This window comes from Callorhinchus milii, unplaced genomic scaffold (assembly GCF_018977255.1).
Source record: "Callorhinchus milii isolate IMCB2004 unplaced genomic scaffold, IMCB_Cmil_1.0 Scaffold6, whole genome shotgun sequence".
NCBI lineage: Eukaryota > Metazoa > Chordata > Chondrichthyes > Chimaeriformes > Callorhinchidae > Callorhinchus > Callorhinchus milii.
In genome coordinates, this window is record NW_024704747.1 from 4,415,447 (window position 1) to 4,436,783 (window position 21,337).

Consider the following 21,337-nt stretch of genomic DNA (forward strand, 5'->3'; position numbering starts at 1 on the left):
AAAATAGTTCCCGAGATAGCTCAGAAAAAGGATATAGAAATTCTAAATGGTACATTGCTGCACCACAATTACTGTGCTGAGCATTCAATTGAATAAAAGTTTCCAACAAAGCCAATTCCACCACTTGTCATACCAGATCAATATTGTAAGTTCTGACCCTTTGCATGTTTACCAAAATATTAGTGGTCTACTTTTCCTTTTTTCCCCCAAAAATTGGGTTTGACTTTTTAAAGAGAAAATGGATCAGGAAATTTCCCTATCCTATTCCAAGAAATAATATAAGTGCAATTCTAATTGCGTAGCTAGATAAGACAGAGATCCCTACATTCAGTAATTGAACTTTGTAATGCATTAGGTGGCGCAAAAGATTAAGGGTGAAGGGAGTTGTCTCATGAATTTGACCTGTTGTTTCTGGGTGAAAAGAAAGATTTGGAGAAACGAATAATGTGGTGTAAATGATAAAGCTAAGAGAGTTCCCTTAGTTTAAAGGTATTTGCCAACAGGTCCCACTGTGGTCTGAAATGGTTCTGTATGTTTTCTTCTTACACATTAAAACCAAACACTGTCTTTTTAAATTTCAATGTAATCTTTTTTAATCCATCTGTAGAGTATAACTATTTCTGTGACTTTTCCAACTCCCTTACTTTAAAACCTATTGTTCATCTGTCACCTTCAGAACACGGAACAGGTAGACTGGACCTTCATTCAACATTTCATCCGAAGGCTGGTACCTCTGGCCTAGAGGTGAGAGTGCTACCAATTGAGCCAGCAGTAGCACAGTGTTTCTCTATGTGTTATATTGCATCTTAAATCCTATACTTGCACAAAACTTGCAAATTCAAGTGTTTAAAGGCAAAAGAGCACACCTACGTAAAAGAACTCATGGAGTGCATTTTTATCAGCAACAAGGCAGTAATATGCCAGTATTGTACACACATTTCGACAAAAAACAAACAAACCGATATTTACATTTGGAATGTCGCTCCCTCAAAATCAAACCTGCATAGAAAGTTCACTTGCTTTGTTGACCGCTGCCTCTGTAGTTAAAACATTAACTAGTAAATTAATGAATACGGGGCCTTCCAATATAGAATAGATGCTGCAGATACTTAAAAAAGTACCAGGTTAATGATAAACAGCAATTTTTCTTGACATTTCTTCCTCTACCCATATTCAACATGGACGTGCTTGAGATCACAAAACTGTTGATGTTGCATCAGAGTTTTTTTTTTGGGGTGGGGGGAGGGAGGGGGGGAAAGCACACTAAACAGAAATGTTTGCTGCACCACCCCAAATACAAGCAGCATGATACATAATGAACATCAGTGACAAATGAAAACTTACCGAGAAGGCTGGTTCCCAGCAATGGGTTAAGGAGGTGCGGCACCACAGAGTTGTTGAGCTTAGTTGGTCCCGTTGTATTCCCAGCAGCTGAAATGGGTAGCAGTGATTCTGCCATTGACACAACTGCTGTCCTGCCAAGAGTTGAGACAGCAAGTGTTGCCACTGCTGATGTAGTAGTAGTATTGGTAGTGGTTGCCTGGGATGAGGTTGCTCGAGAAACCTCATGATGATTAGCAGCACCATCGGAGGGGGAGCGGAGAACACTTCTTAAAAGCTGGGGATTCAAGGCCATCAGTCCAGGGGGTGCTGGGAGGATGAGAGAGTGTGCTGTAGTGTCATTGCCCGAAAGACTTGGTAAGGGATTTTCCAGAGAGTTGGTCAGAAGGGTTTCTGCTCTGTGGCTCATGGACTGATTGCTATGCAGATAATCTGGCAAGGGTTGGATTTGTGTCACTGAGGGTGAAGGGTTACTTTGCTGCTGTAATAGTTCGGGGAGAGTTAGATTTAAGGACGTCAGGGGAAGCATGGTTGCTTGGGCCTGGTTTTGAAACAAGGCTGCCAGAAGTTGAACAGGTTGAAGAGGCTGTCCGTCCATATCACTGGGGAGCAAAGTCAAAGCCGCGTTTAGATTTGGGTTCAAAATTCCCAAAGGGTTGACTGATACCTCTGCCTTTCCGTCTCCTGACGCAGACAACATATTCAGCATATTGTGGTTCAGGAGCTGCTGCTGGTTCATTGCTAAAGGGATGGACAGAGAGCCCAGAAGGTTTGGGTTCGGAGGGTGTGTGAGATTGCTACTCGTAGGGACAGTGTGTCCAAACTGAAACGTTTGGTCCTGACCGATGAAGGGAAGAGCGCTCCCCATGGGAAGCTGAGCGCGCAATGCATTTCCAGCCGCTGTTGTAACTATAACTCCATCTTGCAGAAGGGACGTTGTCTTGGTTATGGCGGGTTGATTGGTGCCAGCAACGGCCATGGAAGTTGAGTGCCCAGAACTACCTGAAACCCACACCACACACAGACATGTTAATGATGAGTAAAGGATCTTAAGCCTCTGCGTTAACATTTACAGTGAATGTAGATCACACATCTGCCTTACATTAACAATTCAACACAGGAACCACCATATTGGCCAAATAAAAATTGGTCAGTCATTCCAAATGTAAACCTAAAATAATAATATTAATACCTGCATTTGATATAGTGCCTCATCATGTCTTCGAGACGTCTCAAAGCACTCCACAAAATATACTGTAGAGTGAATTGACTGGGTATTTTGTGGGTAAAATGCGGCAGCCAATTGCGCACAGCATTGTCCCACAAACAGCTGTGGATCAATAACAATAATAATAATCCTTGCATTTGATATTAGCGCCTTATCACATCTTTGAGACGTCTCAAAGCGCTTCACAGAACATACTGTGAAGTGAATTGACTGTATATTTTGGGGTGAAACGCAGCAGGCAATTGCGCACAATAGTGTCCCACAAACAGTTGTGGACTGAATGACCAAATTAAATAACTCCCTGATACAGTCTACTCTGGCAATGCATTCCACATTTTCACAGTGGGGAAATGTTTTCAGATTTGAAAAGATTTTATACACACAAACCGATTTGAGTTTGCAAAGGATATGCCCACTTGCAAATACTATATAGATTGGTCTCTGTTAATTGAACATCATTTGCTATTGATTTGAAGATTTTAGATGTTCTGAATTAGATTTTAAGGTCAATTATGTTAGAAAATGTAATTGTTTACATTTACTAAAAACATTAAATTGTAACAAACAGCACTTTGGTTGTAGTGATAATGAGTAGCCAGATTCCTGTTCTGAAGACGTTTCAACTCAAAGTTTCCTGTCGCTGGCTTCAATCGTTCTCTGATATCTTAACTAAGTAGATATCATTAATGTGCAAACCTTGAGAGGCAAATGGTGGCCTGTTATTTGACTGCAGGGGAGGGAGGGTCAACCACAATTTTGTTCTCTCTTTGTTGTTATCTACAGGATGAATCAGAAGTTCTCACTCGAAGTTTTTAATCACTGTTATTTTTTCTAAAAAAAAGACAATATTCATAAAGAATGTGCAGCTTTCATCATGTTCGTGAAAGCTTTTGTCACCCAGTTGATACGTGTAAACGTTTAAACATCTCACATAGACCTGTGAGTAAGACCTTTTGATTCACCCTGAATATACAACCACCTCTAGCAGCAGTCACTGGGCACCAACCAAGAGCAGAAACTCCACCTATTTACAACAACAACAGTCCCTCCTCTAACTAAGGTGCTGAGGTCAACTGTAGCACCCAAAGAGTTGTCCCAACTGAGATCGGATATCTTAACACCGAGCAGGGATCATATACTTGGGACTTTCCCAATTTGAATGGCTGAGCAAATTGTACGGCTGACAAGGCAACAGAAGCTACGAACCATCAGAGAAACGCAGAAAAAATATGTTTAATCAATGATGAATGTCCAAGCTTACTGGTCCAATTTCATAAGCGTAGCAGATGACCGCAGTTGTTGACTGTTGCCAGACAATGGAACTACCAGTGAAATTCAACAACTTGCATTTATTTAGCATCTTTCATGTAGGACGGACATCTCTAAGCCTTAGGTACTGCACACCAAGGAAACTGACCCAAAACACAGTCAAAGGAGATGTGTTTTAAGAGATTGGTGGAGGCAAGGGAGGGTTGGAAATTGAGGCAGATGTCATGAAGAAAAAAAATCTAGAGGGAATACAGTGACTGAAGGCTCGGCTGGCAATGTTGAGGCAGAGAGACACCGAGGAACAAACAACAAACCACAATTGGAAGAGAGGAGGATAATGGGCAAGATTATAAGGCTGGAATAGACTACATCTATAGTGAAACCATGAAGATTTGAAAATTAGGGCAAGGATCTTAAATTCAATCCATTGGACCAATGAGAAAGTGGGGCTTGGGAGAGATGAGAGGAATGAGTGTATGGAACCTGGCTTTAAAGAGAATATGGGCTGCGGACTTTTGAATGAATTGGAACTTGTGGAGGGTATTTCCCAATACAACTGAAAGTACCAAACACTCAACTGTATCCACATTATTACTTCTAAATGATAGGTATTTTATTAATAGAATCATTCTGCAAATAATTTCAAGTTCAGTTAGTAATAATAAATAATAATCCTTGCATTGGATATAACGCTCTTCACGTCATCGAAACAAAATTTGAAAAAGTTAAAATGAGACGGAAAATCAACTAGATTTCTTTATAATGCTCACATTCAACATTTAAAAAATATATAATTAAGCACCAAGCAATAATGCAACAGCTACTATCACCGTAATACATAAAGGATAGGCTGGTCGGTCCGATGCTTTCAAATGCCTTGCCCAGCCTTAATTGTCTGGTACATTACAGGCAACATCCATCATTCAAATTTATGTGCCATTGAGTAGCAATGATTTTTCTTTCCAGGGGTTTATAGTCTGCTTCCATAGGCTTCCGTGCCAAGTGAGTTCCAAGGTTTTACTGGGAGGAGAGTCACGCAGCAAAGAATACATCCTTCGCGAACGGATGTTTGTGAAATGTATTTTAAAAAACACATTCAGACTTTTATGCCTTTTCCCAGGGGTCTTCAGCAGATAATCTGCACAGGGGCTCTTGATCTGTCAAGCCCAGCTGTTGCCACCAACAGTTACAAATCTTGCATCCTGTTCAAAGCATGGCTTGCATCACCGTAGCTTACGAAGCCATTCTGTGCACTTGGGAAAGGCCGAGCCGAGTGCAGTGTGACACTGCACAAGAGCGCCAAATGACTTTGTTTGCTTTATGTGTTAATTTACGAAGAAGAACATCGAGCGCAAATGGCACGCTTTTGTACGTATACTAAAGAACAAAGCCGGCTCGTGATGGGCTCCCCAGCCTATCCCCAGAGGCAAAAATGTTATCGGGCCTCATAATATCAAATGTCCTCTGCAGCTTTCAAAATATTTTCTACCACATCTACAAGAAGCTTCCAGCACAGTACATTTTTAATGTTTAATAGAATCACAAAATACAAAAGACGTTTCTTACAAACAAAAAAATACTTGCTGCTAAAACACCTTGTCCAAGGTTTAAATGTAATTTGTTACATGTGAAGCACTGGGTTCAGTCTCAACAGGTAGTTTGTACTGTACCATTCAAGTAAATTCCTGCAATTTTCACAACTCCAGAGGAGCAGGTAAGAAAGAAACACTATATATGCTTCAGCCAAAAAAAATTATACTGGCCCCCAAGGGAATTTGGGGTTTTTCATAAGTAAAATAGTACCTTATTTTCTGGTCACATTAACTGTGGCACTGACCTCTTGGTAGCGATGTATATGTTACATGCATAACTTGCTGATGATGTAAGGAGTCATAATAAAATGCACTGCATGAGAGGAAAGGTTTCTGTGCTCAAAATAAGATATTAAAATAAACTGAGATAAAAAGGTAAAGACAAAGCCTAAATGTCATGAAACAATTGCTATTTGTAAAAATATACACTGAAGATCCATTTTCCTTGTGTTACGTGTTCTGGGCAGTGCAAGCTGTTTGTTTGTAAATTTTAAAAGATGTAAACAGCTTATTTGAAAGAAATGAATGAAAGGCACCATCTATATTCAAATCGTTTTTGTTTCGTTTCCAAACCTTATTGAATGCAGGGTATTTAATGCATAAATGATGTGATGTTTTTCAAGAAACTAAAGGAATACATTACCTGTTTGTTTCTACTAACGCCATTGTGGCTATTGGTAGGGCTGGGAAAATTAAAAGCGCATTGCTGAATAATGTTTTTNCTAAAGTGAGAAAGGACACATTCACATCAACAACTTGCACTTATATAGCGCCCTTCACACTGGGTATCATCTCAGAGCGCTTGACAGTGGCGGAGTCTGACCCCGAGCCAGGAGGGGGAAGAGGAGGTGACTCTAAGCACGATCAAAAAGGAAGGTCTTTAGGCGGATAGGTAGGGAGGTACGAGGACATAAAGCGATTTGAAAACAAGTTAAAGGATCTTGAAGTTGATCCGTTCAATAATTGGGAGCCAATGGAACCTGGCAAGGACTGGTGTGAACTACGCCAGTAAACTTGGCACATTCAAGTCAGTGCTGATTCGTTGATTTTGGCCGTTTGGGAAATTCTATGGACCTTTATTTCAGTATATCACGTCTGCATTTTAATGCAGCTAAGTCTCACTAGTGGATTTTTCTGAGAAAAATTTAATCAGGCTACAACATGTTCAGAAAATAAAATTTATGTCCTCCGCTGACCGGTTAATAGTCTGACTTGTTGGTGGTTTGACTATTCAGGTGCTGACATCAACATAGGTAAAGCTAACATAACTATCGTGTCTTTAAACATAATCATGATGCAATCTTTAAACGCACCAATATTAAGTGGTGGAAACATTGAGCATAGCAGCTACGCCACAGCATTGGACAATGATTCAAAATCGAGGCTGTGATTTACAACAAGGCTCCTGTTATCTGGGGTGTGTTTGCCAGTTTTAACAAGGTCATTGGGGGGGAAGGAGGGGGAAAACTGCCCCATGACAAATCCCTTTGGAATCGCTGAAACATCTCTTGGCCCAGACATGAACATTATTTGCGAAATCGCTGTTCAAGGGCTGCTTTGCTGCACATTCCCAAACAGGACACAATGTACATGAAGGGCCAATAGAGCAGAATAATAAAGGGAGGGAGGGATGCAAGAGCTTAGACAGTCTTTAAGAGAAACATATTGTCTCAATTCTAAGTTATGTAAGTGAAACGTGCAGTGTTACTGATAAACTTCTCAAACCAGAGACTGAAAACTAGAACATTTCCACTTGAATGCTAAATATTTATGCCAGTCTGAACCGGCAAACCAATTAAACCAAATGCAATGATTGAATAGGAATGTGTCCGATTGCCTTATGTGGCTTTTAAATGACTCGTTTGCCCCCAATCACCCTCGGTAAGCAAGCCATAATTAAAAAGTGAATGATTTTCCCAGCAACACATTAACCTGCACCATTATATGCCGGCAGAAAAAAACCAGCTGCCTCCACAGCAAATTGTTTCTGCCTCCTGAGGAAAAAGTCACAGTGCCAGAGTCAGGATTTGGTGATGTTGGCGAACATGTGGACCCATTTAATGTCACTGAGTAGACACTTTAGCACTGCATTTTCCCAAGTTTGTAATACTGAAATAATGATGGATTTGGAAAATTGAGATGGATCACCTTTGCCTCGAATACAGTTAGGCTGGTTGCGGCAAATGCAAAAATGTGTTAAATAATGTGGCAAAATGATCAACATACACGCGACACTGACACTGCAGTGACTTTTCCTTTGGGAAATGGTAGCAATTTTTGTGGCGAGGCAAGCTCCTCATCCAAAGCAACTTCAAGCTCTGGAACCTCGTGTTAAAGGTGGTACAAATGCATTCTCTTACAGGTATTGTTAAGATATACAATGGAAGTTAAAAAGTATAATACTAATAATAATCCTTGCATTTGATTTAGCGCCTTCTCACACCTGAAAGCCCTTCACGGAATACACTGCAAAGTGAATTGCCTGACACAGCAGCCAATTGCGCACAGCAGTGTCCCACAAACAGTCGTGGATTGAGTGATCAATTTATTATTTTTTTTTGAAGGAGTTATTACTCCCGGAAAAGCGATCCGCCAGTCAACCAACAACTGGGTTCCTACTTACTGCTGGGTGAACCGAGGGGTTTGGAGTACGGAAACTTGCCTAACGTTTCGCCCTGCCGGGAATCGAACCCAGGTCCTCTCGCTTGCGAGGGCGAGTGCTCTGACCACTGAGCTACGGGATTCCACTGGAGTCATCAAACCCCATTAACAGAATCAAAGAGCTGTGCGTTCTCTTAAGCTATTATTCACCAGATCATCAATACCTGCCCACACATTTCCTTTTCTTTATCCAAGATCTACATTGTTGTGATATTTACTAAATGCTTCATTAAAATCTCTCCTCTGAGCTAACACGTGCAATAACTTAGATCAGTTGAGTACATAATGTGCTGCTCAACGCTGTGTGATTTTAACCAGGCTTTACTTATCAAATGGTATATTCACTGTACGTCAGTTAAATAATACATAGAGAAATCACAAATACAGAGAAGGAAGCTAACGGCAAATGTCTTCATGAAGTACTAAAATCTGTTCAATTTTCCAGAATTGTTTCAAAAGCTTCTTCTGAAAATAAGGGAAGCACTGAACTATATGCTGGACAGTGAAACATCTGCAGCTGGAAAACAGGAGGTGTACAAAACATTCCACCTCCACCCACAGCCGAGAACAACTTAAAAAGGCTTGATCCATTGCTGCATGGGCAGAAGAACCTCATTTCCCGCGATTCAATGCTTGTCAGAAAGTGCACATGCGGCGTTGGGTCAAGGCTCATTGAATCGTGGGAAATGCAGTTATGACCTGTCACCACATGTGCACTTACCAGCCTCACTGAATTACACATGCAGTGCAGATTATTGATCAATTGGATTTTATACGACTTGTACAGTTGCCTGCAATATGGACTTCGCGCAAGTCATGTTAAATGTTGCAGTCCTGACTGGTACGACTTATGCGAGTTTTACTGGACCTCTTACCACCTTTTCCATGGATAACTTCTCAAAGTTTGATTTCTATTGTTTTTGCTGTGCTTTTCAGAATCCAAAACTGTGGAGTCGATTACATACCAATCACTAAAAATACCTAGCTTGTTGTGGTTTGTTTTTAATGGGATCTCCCCATAACATAGTAACGGAGTCCTGTAGCTCAGTGGTTAGAGCACTCGCCTTGCAAGCAAGAGTTTGAATCCCAGGCAGGGCAAAGCATTGGGCAAGTTTCCTTACTCCACACGTCTCTGTTTACTTAGCAGTAAGTAGGAACCTGGTTGTTAGTCAATTGGCAGATCGCCTTCCCGGGGATAATAATTCCTTCAAAATAAATAAATAACATTAATTTGGTCACTCAATCCATGACTGTTTGTGGTTCCCTGCTGTGCACATTTGGCTGCCGCGTTTCGCTGATAAAATATAGTCAATTCACTTTACAGTATATTCTGTGAACAGCTTTGAGACGTCTTGAAGACGCCCTATGGCGCTATATCAAATACAAGGATTATTATATTATTACACAACAAAATGATTGCCATTTTTAGCTACATATAATAGTCCTTGCATTTGATATAGCGCCTTATCACAATTTCAAGACGGCTCAAAGCGCTTCACAGAATATACTGTAACGTCAATTGACTGTGTATTTTGTGGGTGAAATGCAGCAGCCAATTGCGTACAGTAGTGTCCCACAAACCAATGTGGATCTAGTGGATTTAGCTATAATTGTGGGCTAGACTCATGCAGTGAATGCAAGTCTGACCCATGTTTACAACGCAGATTCATCATTTTGTTTTCATGCATCATTCTGATGGAATCAACCCTACTTTCTGTTTTTCTTAAAAAGCAATCTAAACCACCATATTAAGTTATGTAAGCACGGTGCCTGTTAGCTTATGGGTAAAGCAAATATAAGATAGCCAAGGATAATCGGATCACAATTGAAAATCAACAGGTATCAAACCGCTAAACAAAAGCACATTTGAATCAATTAAACATTGCAACTCTCTATGGAGGACACATAATTAGGTACTGGAGGTTCATGCAAAATCATGTGGCATTTAAAACAAATCTGCAGTGTGTTATTTTGCGCTAATCACTGGTCGTGAGGTTTATTAGGTTCATACAGTATAAGAAATGGGACAGAATTTAACTGTACACAAAGCAACGTTTTAAGGGGAGGTTTAATAGAGATGTTCCAAATTATGAGGGGTTTTGATAAGGGTAAGTAAAGAGAAACCGTCTCCACAGACGGGTAGATTGGTTACCAGAGGACACACATTCAAGATAATTGGCAAAAGAACCAGAGGGGAGATGAGACTTTTTTTTAAGGCATCGAGTTTTTACGATCTGTTTTTACGCCCTTGCCCGAAAGGGTAGTGGAAGTAGATTCAATGATAATTTTCAAAATTATTATTGGATATTGGAATTGGATATTTACTTGAATAGAAAAGAAAATCGCAAGGCTACGGGGAAACAGCAGGGGAGTGCGACTAATTGGGTAGCTCGTTCAAAGAGCCGGCATAGGCATGATGGGCTGAATGGCTTCCTTCCGTGCTGTAGGATTCTATGAATCTCACCCATTTTGTACAACAATTCGGGGAACAGAGTGAGATACTGGCCTGGTATACAAAATTATGTCATGTGATGCAGCTTTGCACATTTATGGACACGCTGTGTTGTGAGACAGACAGAATTTTGAAGAATTATATCACATGGAAAGTTTATTAAAGAGCATCTCATTATTCTATTTTGCAATGTCTAATGTTTTAATGATTATCAAGCAATTTAAAACATAAATGTGGTTACCCTCTCTATGTAGGGGGAGGTAGTTTTATTTTTGAAAAGAATGACTAAATCTGTAGGAGCTATTTTGATTAACTTCACACACTTGCAGGAAGGGTTGGCCCTATTTCCTTTGATGGCTTTTGAATTTTCTTTAAACCACAGAACATTAATGTGCCTGGGGAAACTGGTATCGTCGAGTTACTGAGTGCAGCAATATACAGGAGTTGAATTATCACCAGTTTATCCAACGCATGTTGAGTTTATGCTGACACTGAGCTGCCATCAGAATATTTTCAGACCTTTCTTGACACAAAAGCGTAAGTCTCATATAAAAACATGCTGGATTCAATTATTTACCATAAACAACCTTCAATTTTTGTTGCTGGATTCATGTTAATGTTAAATCTGCAATTTATAAAAGTAAAATTTTACAATCTTGCTGCATATATGAAATAGATCATTCCATTAACTAACCATATGCACAGAATACAATCCAGGAACCAGTGATTTACATAAATAATCATGTTGAGTTTATCATAATGTACTTCAGAAGTATTTGATAGTTAAACTGTACTAAACTGGAATGGTTTTGTATAAACCACTGTTGTCCGGTGTGTGTTTTCTATGGATACTATGATTAATTCAGGATATTTCAAAACTTTTTAAAAATAAAACATTGAAATCGCACTTTCGATTTGTTCCTCGACTATAGGGTCTATTATGCAAGTTGTGTGAAATATATGTGTCCAGTGGCAATTACAAATGTCCCGGATTACGTAATGAACCAATGAAAGGATTACAGAATTTGAAAGGTTACATAACTCGCATAATAGATGCATTTACATGTGGCTTACACAACCCAAATAAATTGCATTCACCTAATTTACAATTCAAATCCCAACTGCAGTGCAAAGAACCCTTACAAATAAGTTATGAACATCCAGTATTTTTTTACCCCCCCCAATTTTACAGAATTTTTGTGGCGCTTAGATTTCGAAGACTTTTCAAAATGCGAGAATCAGACATGCCATGCACAGTCAGATCCAGAGTGAACCTTCTCCAACCTCCCATATTTGATTTAAAACTTAACCACTACATTATCCCACTTTATAGCACCAGTGTGATTCTGCTCACACCCCACTACTTCTTATCCCAGCATTTCTTGCAATGCTTCTGGCTAAAATCAGCAGCTTGTGTCAAAGTGTGGACAATTTTGTGCTGGGGATTGTCTGTGCTCATTTAGTCCAGATCTACAAACTTAAGAACCTAAGAATTTGCGAAAGAAGACTAAGGTCCACTGCTGTGCTGACAGAATGTCTGTCAGATATCAAGTCCTGGATGAGAGCTAACTTTCTTCAGTTGAACGTCAACAAGAACGAGGCTCTCCTGATTGGCCCCCGTCAGCGCCTCCTCACCTCAGGCGCTAACAGCATCACCGTCCATGGTTGCACACTCCATCTTTCTAAGCCAGTCCAGAACCTTGGGGTCTTGTTTGACCCTCAATTATCCTTTCTACCCCATATCTACGCCATGACCCATTCTGCCTTCCCCACCTCCTCAACGTCGCCCGGCTCTGACACTATCTCATACCGCAGGCCGCCGAAACCTTCATACATGCTTTCAATACACCGAAGCTTGACTATGCAAACTCATTGCTTGTCGGCCTCCCCAACTCCTCCCTCCACAGGCTGCAGATCATCCAGAACTCTGCAGCCTGTGTCCTCTCCTGCACTAGGCTCCACGACACTATCACCCCCATCCTCGCCCAACTCCACTGACTTCCCATCACAGAGGATACAGTTCAAGAACCTGGTCCTCACCTTCAAAGCCCTCCAGAGACTTGCTCCCCCCTACCTTTCTGACTTCCTAACTCCCTACCACCCTGTTCGCATCCACCGCTCAGCAGGCTCCAGCCTGCTTCACGTCTCCCGCCTGCTTCACGTCTCCCGCCTTGCTCGCTCTACTATGGCGGGCGGGCCTTCCGCCACACTGCCCCCACCCTCTGGAACTCCATCACGCAGTCCCTCTGCCTCGTTCCCTCCCTTGCCATCTTTAAGACCCAGCTCAAGACCCTCCTCTTCAACCGTGCTTTCGATCTCCCTGCTTCCCCTCCTGCCTTCCACCCCGACCCCGAGCTCGGGTCCGAAACTCTGTCTGTCCAGTGCCTTGGGATGTCCTCCCGACGTGAAAGGCACTTTACAAATGTAATTTTGTTGTTGTTGTCCATCCAGGTCGCCTTTCACCATCCTAGCAGTCGCATGACATGATGTGTCCCAATGTATATATTGTATCCTGACATTATTATTTCCTAACAGAAGTCTATTTAATTTGCTCTTCAAAGAAATCAATCGAAAGAATCTTCAATCACATCACTCAAGGGTGAGATTCAAACCTAGGCCCCATGAATGGATAAATCTACTAACTTAAACCATCACCAAATGTAGTTGTTCAGGTGAAACATATTTAGGAAACCAACAGAAATAGACAGAAGAAAAATGAAAAGGATGATAAAAGGATGAATTCTTCCCACGTAATTAAGCTAAAGTACTCAACAGTGAAACCCTTTCAAGATTGGTTGAATCCCAGAAGTTTATAAATGGCTCGGGCCATGTGTCTTGTACGTGGAAATTAAAGTTTTTTTTTAAAAAAAACACTTTTATTTTAACTATGTGGAAGGATTTATCTGATATGGGAGGGAGAAGATGGGTTCTGTTCCTAAACAGCTCAAGCATACCTCCTGACAGGCTGACCCTGGCACACCGTTGACGTCTGTGAAGATGTCCATGGAATAGACCATCCCGCCCTCCTGACAGAGGAAAGCGTGAAGGTAAGGCAAGAAGATAGGGGAAAGACGTTACAAAGCAAAGAGCACCGACACACAGGAAAAGTATCGGCTAATAATTCTGCCACACAGAAAATGCTACATCTCCTATCCATTCATTATTTAGTTAATTAAACAAAGCAAGCAACAGTTATTGAATAAAGTCCACATTTTTAAAATCCCTCCCTCCCTCCCAACCCATTGGTGCAACTATTTTTCACAAGTCTTGGGCTACAAAAACAGTGGCAACTGTAATATGCGATGTTCTCTATAGTTTCACTATGTTAGATTTCTTCCAGCATTACATTCTAACTAGCCTGTGTACTGTGAATGGGAAAAAATATCCTATATTATTTTGGCTTAGTCTAAGATACAATTCTCTTCAGCCTCAAATTGTGCAATTTACATTCACAGCCACAAAACAAAGTGGCTGAAACGCAGCTTATAAAGTGGACTTCCCAACACAAAAACACATGGTTTACAATTCTAAGTAAGTTTAGCATTTAGCTTGAATGTAATTATTTATCTTTGCTTTTTTTAACAAGATGGAATTCCTGTTCATATTTTACGTTTCCTCCATGTATTAGAAAATTTGCTTGATGATCCAAATCATCAATTATAGTTTGAAAACATGTTTTAGGATTATATTTTAATAGATGCATCATCCCAGACCAATTCTTTCACGTGAATGTCTTACTGATCTTTCTTTTGCAGTATGAAGGTTTATATAATTTATACAAAATCTAACTTCCTAATTAAAAACATTTTTGTTCAACACCGCAATGAAATTCAAATGTGCATTTATCTCAATAGATTATTTACTTCTGCTTTCTCCCTTCAAGAAGAGATATCCCTCTACGGGTCCATATACATTTTTAAACATCGGGTTCTGTAACAGTACTTATTTTTTAATACATTGGCTAATCAGAGTATGAAAACTCAAAAGATGAGAATATCTGACACACCCTTTTCCAAAATCTATCTGAAGACTTTCTGGAAAAAGAAATATTGTATTGGCATCACAGCATCGAAAGGACTGGAGTATTGGAACAAATGTATATTTAAATTTGCATGGGAAATATTTTTTCAAATAAAATATACTGCAACCTTGGCTAAAAGCTCCAAAGTGGGATTAAATAAAATCTTTGCAAAGATAATGCACTGAAATCCAATCGGCAATAACGGACTGATTCTGCAACCACTGGCGCAACGTTACAACGGAACAAAACACAATCAATACTGAACAGAAATGAAAGATTGTGGGGACATTGTGCACCATAACACTTGAGCAAAAAAAAAAGACCCGCACACATTTGCCCTCTTTTCCTAGGGAACAAAATGTACTTTTTCATATAAGTTTTAAATACAGCTTTATGCCAAAGAGATTGGCAATAAGTACATTAGTGTAAAACCATACCTGCTTCAGTACTGGTTTGGCTACAAATGCTGCCACTGCTGTTTGGTACCATTACTGCTGAAGATGTTGTAATCCTTGAATGAGACGGGTTGGAATGCAAGCTATTCCCCAAAGTCAGTGCAGACTGGTGGAGCAGCCCACAACTGCCACTAGTTTGTAGCTGTCCCACTAACTCAACAAATTGACTGTTTGGGCCCTGGCAATTCTGGATTAAGTTAGTGCTTGTATTTTGGCAAGAGATACCTTCCCCTCGGGTCAAAGTTTGAACTGATAGGTTGCGAACGGAACCTGAGTTCAGATTGGTGTCTGCAAAGTTAAGTTGGTTGGAGGAACAAGGAATACCTGTTGGGGAATTACCACAACCAGTACTATTGCCACTGATTTGAGAACTCTGTGAACTCATGGATTGAAGTAACTGAGACATGGTGTTATTCATAGTTAAGGATGAACTTTGCCCTTGCTTTCTTAAAGGGTCAGGTACAGACTTTGGGACTCCTGAGCTGCCCATCTGAGACTGTTTAAGCATACTCAATACTGTTGGGGTCGCTTGCTTCCTTTTCCGTAAAGGGTCCTTCTGCTGTGCCATTAGCTTATCTCTCAATGCTGCCCGTCCACTCTGACCTTCGTTAATTGACAGAAGCATGTTGGCAGTAGGAGGAAACATAGTATTTAAAGTGCTGTGTCCTTCACTATTGCCACCACTGCCAACTCCACCACCATTGTTGCTACCAGTCAGTTTATTTTGATTAGCTAGCTGTGCTTTGGCTGCTGCTGAAAGTAAACTGCTTGCTGGAAATGAAGCAGCGTTATGCTGGTTTAAAATCTGATTCAAGGGCATTCCCAGCAAACCTGGCGGACTCTTTTGTTGTTGTACATTTCCAACGGATACAGACGGAAACAAAGGATTATTTTGAGGATTTAAAACATTACTCATTCCGACCAGCAAAGGATTAGGGTTATCTTTGTATTGATGAAGAAGTCCATCGGGCTTGTTAGATGGACTCGATGGCATGGATGGTCGTGGAGAACCCATAGATGACCTTGGTGACCTTGGAGGGACCTTCATTCCACCACAGCCTGACTGGAGACCTGCAGGGGGCATCATTAAGTTTCCGTGATCAGACGATGTGGAAGATGACCTTGATCTTTGTGGGGAGACCTCGATTCTCCCAATGACGGGTCCCATCATGTGCACAGGGGAGGTGACCGGAGTTGGAGACACAGATGTGGAAGTTGAATGCTGAACCCTTGGTACATGGGTTCCATGGCTAACAGGGCCAGGCTTGACTGTTGGCAATGGTAGATTGCTTGGCAATGGGACAACAGCAGGAGGCATGCTTACATTCATCATAGGTACCTGAGAGTGCATGGTTGTCTGGAAATTCGATGCGTTCATAAATACCGGGTTCGTTTTGCTAGGTATGGGGTCAAGAATACCTAATGGATCCTTCTCTGATGGCAATGGCTTTTTCTGGAGAGCACATGATGCTGGGGGTCCTTGGGAAAGTTTGTGAAACATAATTCGTGGCATATCCATGTTTGACGAATAGTTACAAGATGGTTTCTTCATGACTGGGCTCTTTGTAGTCATTGTTGGTGAAAGAGGTATAGAAGTCCTACCAGCCATAGCACACGACGACTGGGTTGAAGAATTCTGCATCAGGACTGTGGGTGGGGAAAGGGGAATTCGATTTATGTGGATGGGACTGGAGTTTGGCCCAGCATGAAAGCCAGGGTTATTCCTTGTAAACACATCTGGACTTCCCATTGTATCGGTCCTGGGGGATATAGAACCATCTCCATAGATCTGAGATCCTGGACTAGATAGACCACCGTGATTTCCACGATAAGGAGACTTCTGCCCATGGTCACTGCTACCCAGTCTCTGTCTAGAATAACCAGTATGCAGCTCTTGCTGGGGGCTTGCACACAGCTCCTGTTGGTAAAGCCGAACCATAGCATTCGGGCCACCCATCATTAACTTAGGCAAATATGGATTCTTATTATAGTCTGGCACTGCAGAATTCGGCACTACTTCTTGCAATTTATTCCTCATTGCTCTTGGAGTTGCTGCTCGTGACTGTACCATTGGAGCTCCGCCTAGAAGAAGAAAAGAGTAAATGAATACCAGCCATACCCAGAGTCAAGGGGCCGCAGTTGGCTGCAGTGCATCTAAAGCTGTGATAGGATCCGGGTGGCATAATATCTGGCCACGTTTGATTGCTGGTTAATGGTTCCTAACTAAGGGGAAAACAAATAAGATTGGGGTTTGCTGAGGTAGGGGAAGGGAGGAGCTGACTGTAAGCCCAGCTGAAGAGGCATAATCTGAAAAAGGGGAAGAGGCGGCAAGACGAAGAGATTGAGGAAGAGACTTCCATAGTTTCATTTATTGGAATATCTCAAGCTATTTTCCCCGACACAAATCCTTTGGCCAGAATGGTAGGACTCAACATTCCCACAGCAACCTCTGTCACTGATTTACAACAATAACAATAATGACGACAATTTTCAATTTTTCTATGTTAAATGTCCATAGAATTAATAATAAATACCCTGTGCAATAATAGTGTCTTATCAAGTCATCAAGACACCTCAAAGCCCTGCACAGGATGTACGGTAGAGTGGTCTGGGTGAACACAGCACCCAATTTGCACGGAGCAATGGCCCACAAACATCCATAATAATGGTGATCTTTAATTGCTGGACAACGAGTGAATGACTAATTGTATTTGGAGGATTTGTTGGCCAGGGCACTGGGAGAAACTCCCTGTGGTTTTCCAAAAGTGCTATGGGAGCTTCAATGTTCACCTGGACAGGCAGGTGGGACCTCAGTTTAACGTCTCAACCGAAGTATGGCATCTCTGACAATTCAGCACTTGGCTGGGATTGTCAGCATAAACTACATGGGTTCCAAGGCTCGACTTGTGGCTTGAACCCACAACCTTCTGACTCAGAGGTGAGAGTGATACCAACTGATTGAGGAAGACAAACAAATTACAATCATTTTGTATTTTTCCATCATTTCCTGTGAAACACTTTGTGGACAGGTGGTCGGTCCACTTAAATATTCTGGCAGAGAATGGTTGACCATTAACCCCCAAATCCCATTAATGAGCATCAGGTGGCACGAGGATTCAGAACTTGGAAAAACTGGACTATTAAATCTTACTGCAATAAAATTCTGCACGTCTGGACAAACTAAACATGCGTTGATTCAGGGCAACATCAACTTAACCTGTTTTGAATCAAAATGAATAGCTGAGCTATTAGGCACTGTCCCCTCTGAAGGTTATATAACCAACAAAATGGCTTTTAAAACCTTCAATCTAAATTTTATGTTTGGTATAAGCCATGAATATTTTATCTTTGGGACTAAAAATAGAAGTTCAGGGATAATGTATATTGCTCTCTAATATGAAAATTAGGCAAGCAATGTTAAAACACTGTTGGTAGAAGGTTAAGTAAATACTATTAGAACCACAGCGTAAAAGGAAATGAACAGCACAAAAAAAAACCCTGAACAACAGGCAACAAGACAATACCAATTCATATTATCGTTTAATTCAGGTTTAGTCCTAAAACACAACGGGCAATATACATCTTATTTCTTGTCAACTTACTTGTTCCGCCGCCTGGACTGGTTAGGACCAGGGAAGGATGTGGTATCTCAAAACTTTTATGTAGTGTAGCTACTGCAATGATTTTTCTTTTATGGATACAAAGTTTTGTCAAATCTTCATCAGCTTTGACATCCTCTGCAGTTCTTTGTTTGACAGGTGCTCCTGGATCAAAGTTGAACACCTAAAAACAGGACAATATTGTTAGGGGTTTTCTAGACATTTGTAATATGAACGAAAGTTTTGCCATCATTCACAGAGGGGGTTAAAAATAATTAGATGTGCACTATCCCTTTAAGTAGTTTATGATGCTCTGCAATCTACCGCAGTCTGTGACACAAAAGACCTGGTTTAGAATGACACCAGTAGATTTACCTGACGATTGTGGGCGAGATCATTCAGGATTAATCTACACTTGAACTTGAATTGACGGTGGTATTCTGAAGACCTCAATGCTCAGGTTAATGTGGGTACGCCTACAAAATGCACAGTCATTACACTTTATATTATATCCTCTTCGAGAGGGCCCCCTAATGTGAAAGGTGCTACATCAAAATTAAGGATTATTACCATTATTATCACCATTATCATTATTATTAGTAAGAGAGTACCATCAAAGTACTGATGTCCTGCCTTGCCTAAACAAACAGAGCAGCAATACTTGGACAAAGAAGCAAATGGCTTGGAGTTGCTGTCTTTACACAGAGCTTCAAGAAAAATCTAAATCCTGTCAACCAAAAAAGTAGTCATGGACAAAATAAGCTGGTGCCTTGCCAGAAAATAATGCAAGGAGACACACACTACTATCCAATTCACTAATCTCTATTTAATGATGGCTTTGTCACTATAAATAGAAACCTAAAGCTCTGCGCACATCAACAAAGTGCTATTTCTTTTCAATGGAAGAAACCTGACATGACAAATACACTTCAACACTATAGTTTCCCAAGGCAACTGGAGCTGGGATGCAAGTTTCAGCAAGGAAAGCAGATGCTGTTTTATAAACTGCATAGATACACTGTCAAAAGCGTGAATACCACCTGCTGAAACGAGAGCCAATAAAGTAATAATTTGTTTAAAAAATTCTTAAGATCACATTAACCTATGGATTCAGAAAGTCCTGAAATCAGTTTGCTCAAGTCAGAGGAACAGACAAATCAATAGCTTTCAAAGTACCCTTCAATCTGGATCATGTAGGATGCTGTTGTTGGATTTTCTCCTTTCAGCAGATAGCAAGTAATTAATGTAAGCACATAAACTCTCAACATACGAGGTTAAAACGTCAGACATAGTAATATTTGTAAATACAGTATACTAGGTAGCTTTGAGTATCTCATTTAGAGGCTTATATATATGTCATGTAGAGTTGCCTACATGACATATATAGACAACTTGACGTAGTTGAACGCTTCAATTTAGTACTGTAAGCCTTCAAAGTCAATCAAAATTGTTTCAATCAGGGAGGGTATGAAAATCTTTTGTCCAATTTTATCTTCATAAAGACTCATTCTGTCAATTGGAGACTCTGCTGGTTGTGATAGAAGAGGGGGAGATTGAACTACATATTTTCTTCCATCTCTGTAAATGGATTTTGACAGGATGAATGTAATAATGATCCTTGCGTTCACAGAATATACTGTAAATATACTGTAAATTGACTGTATACTTGTGGGTAAAACGTGGCAGCCAATTGTGCCCAGCAGTGTCCCATAAATAGTCGTGGATTGAGTGACCAGATTATTATTGTTTTTGTTCTTGAGGTATTATTATCAGGCATGTGGAGTAAGGAAATTTGCCCAAGGTTTCGTCCTGCAGGGAATCAAACCCAGGTCTCTTGCTTGCGAGGCAAGTGCTCTAACCACTGAGCTACTGGACTCAACACTGAGCTACAGGACTCCAGGAATATGGTAGGATAGATTGAAGCCCAGGGCAACAGATTGAAGACCCTTCAACATCCGGTTATGAATCTTATAAGTGTTGTGTTATTTGTCCATATCCTTAATCATTACAGATGTTAACTGATTCCTGCTCGAGCCAAACAGATGTCTGTCAACTTGAATTGAGAAAAAAGATCAAGTTCTTGTACAACGGAGCGTGCATGCTTCTTATAAAGAGTAGCTAGGATGCTAAAATTGGAAAGGTTATCATTTTAAAAGCCATATCCATGCTTTATTGATTGTTTCTGAAAATCTCCAGTGTTGCTTCAGCCTCCGAATGCTGCATGCATCAGAAGTAACTTTTTTTTAAATTGAGATCACACTGGAAGTGAAAGGAGAAAGCCATTTACGCACGAGTATTCAATGCAATGTGGAAAACCTCAGGCAGTGCTTAGAAATCCTTCCGAAGGCCTTCATGAGGAGGCTCTTCAGTTGGAAGACTTCTTGCTCTGGTGGAGTTACAAGGTGGCTGAAATGTGGCATTGGAAATTTGGGACTGAACCAAAGATGGATGCAGTTGCAACAAATATTGGCAATGAATAACGTACACGATCTGTTACTTCCACCAACTTCCAGTGCAAGTACTGGGGAACGCTGATTTAACCAGAGAACGTAAAGGTGAGTAGGTTGCAATTTCTGTTGAGATTGTGTGAACTGTGGGAGGACCTTGATTTCCTCTCATCAATCTGCAACTTTATTTAACAAGTGCATCTTTCCTGGGAACATGCTATACCTAACCTCAGTTTCTTCCCCGTTCTGAAGAACTAGAACTTAAAGTATCT

The 21,337-nt window shown here is 40.7% G+C and overlaps 1 protein-coding gene across 6 annotated transcripts in view; it reads right to left on the reverse strand.

Moving 5' to 3' along the window:
- LOC103180464 (methyl-CpG-binding domain protein 5) overlaps positions 1-21,337 on the reverse strand; it is a 103,976-nt gene that overhangs the window by 18,614 nt on the left and 64,025 nt on the right. For 3 of the 6 annotated variants that reach the window (XM_007896349.2, XM_042336047.1, XM_042336048.1), the window contains exons 4-7: positions 18,622-18,802; positions 15,002-17,101; positions 13,498-13,569; positions 1,345-2,343 (exon numbers count right to left, since the gene is read on the reverse strand). In XM_007896349.2, the coding sequence (XP_007894540.2) occupies positions 1,345-2,343; positions 13,498-13,569; positions 15,002-17,101; positions 18,622-18,802 (3,352 nt within the window). The remainder of the gene's footprint in view (positions 1-1,344; positions 2,344-13,497; positions 13,570-15,001; positions 17,102-18,621; positions 18,803-21,337) is intronic. The other 3 variants (XM_007896348.2, XM_042336050.1, XM_007896350.2) reach the window with 3 other exon arrangements.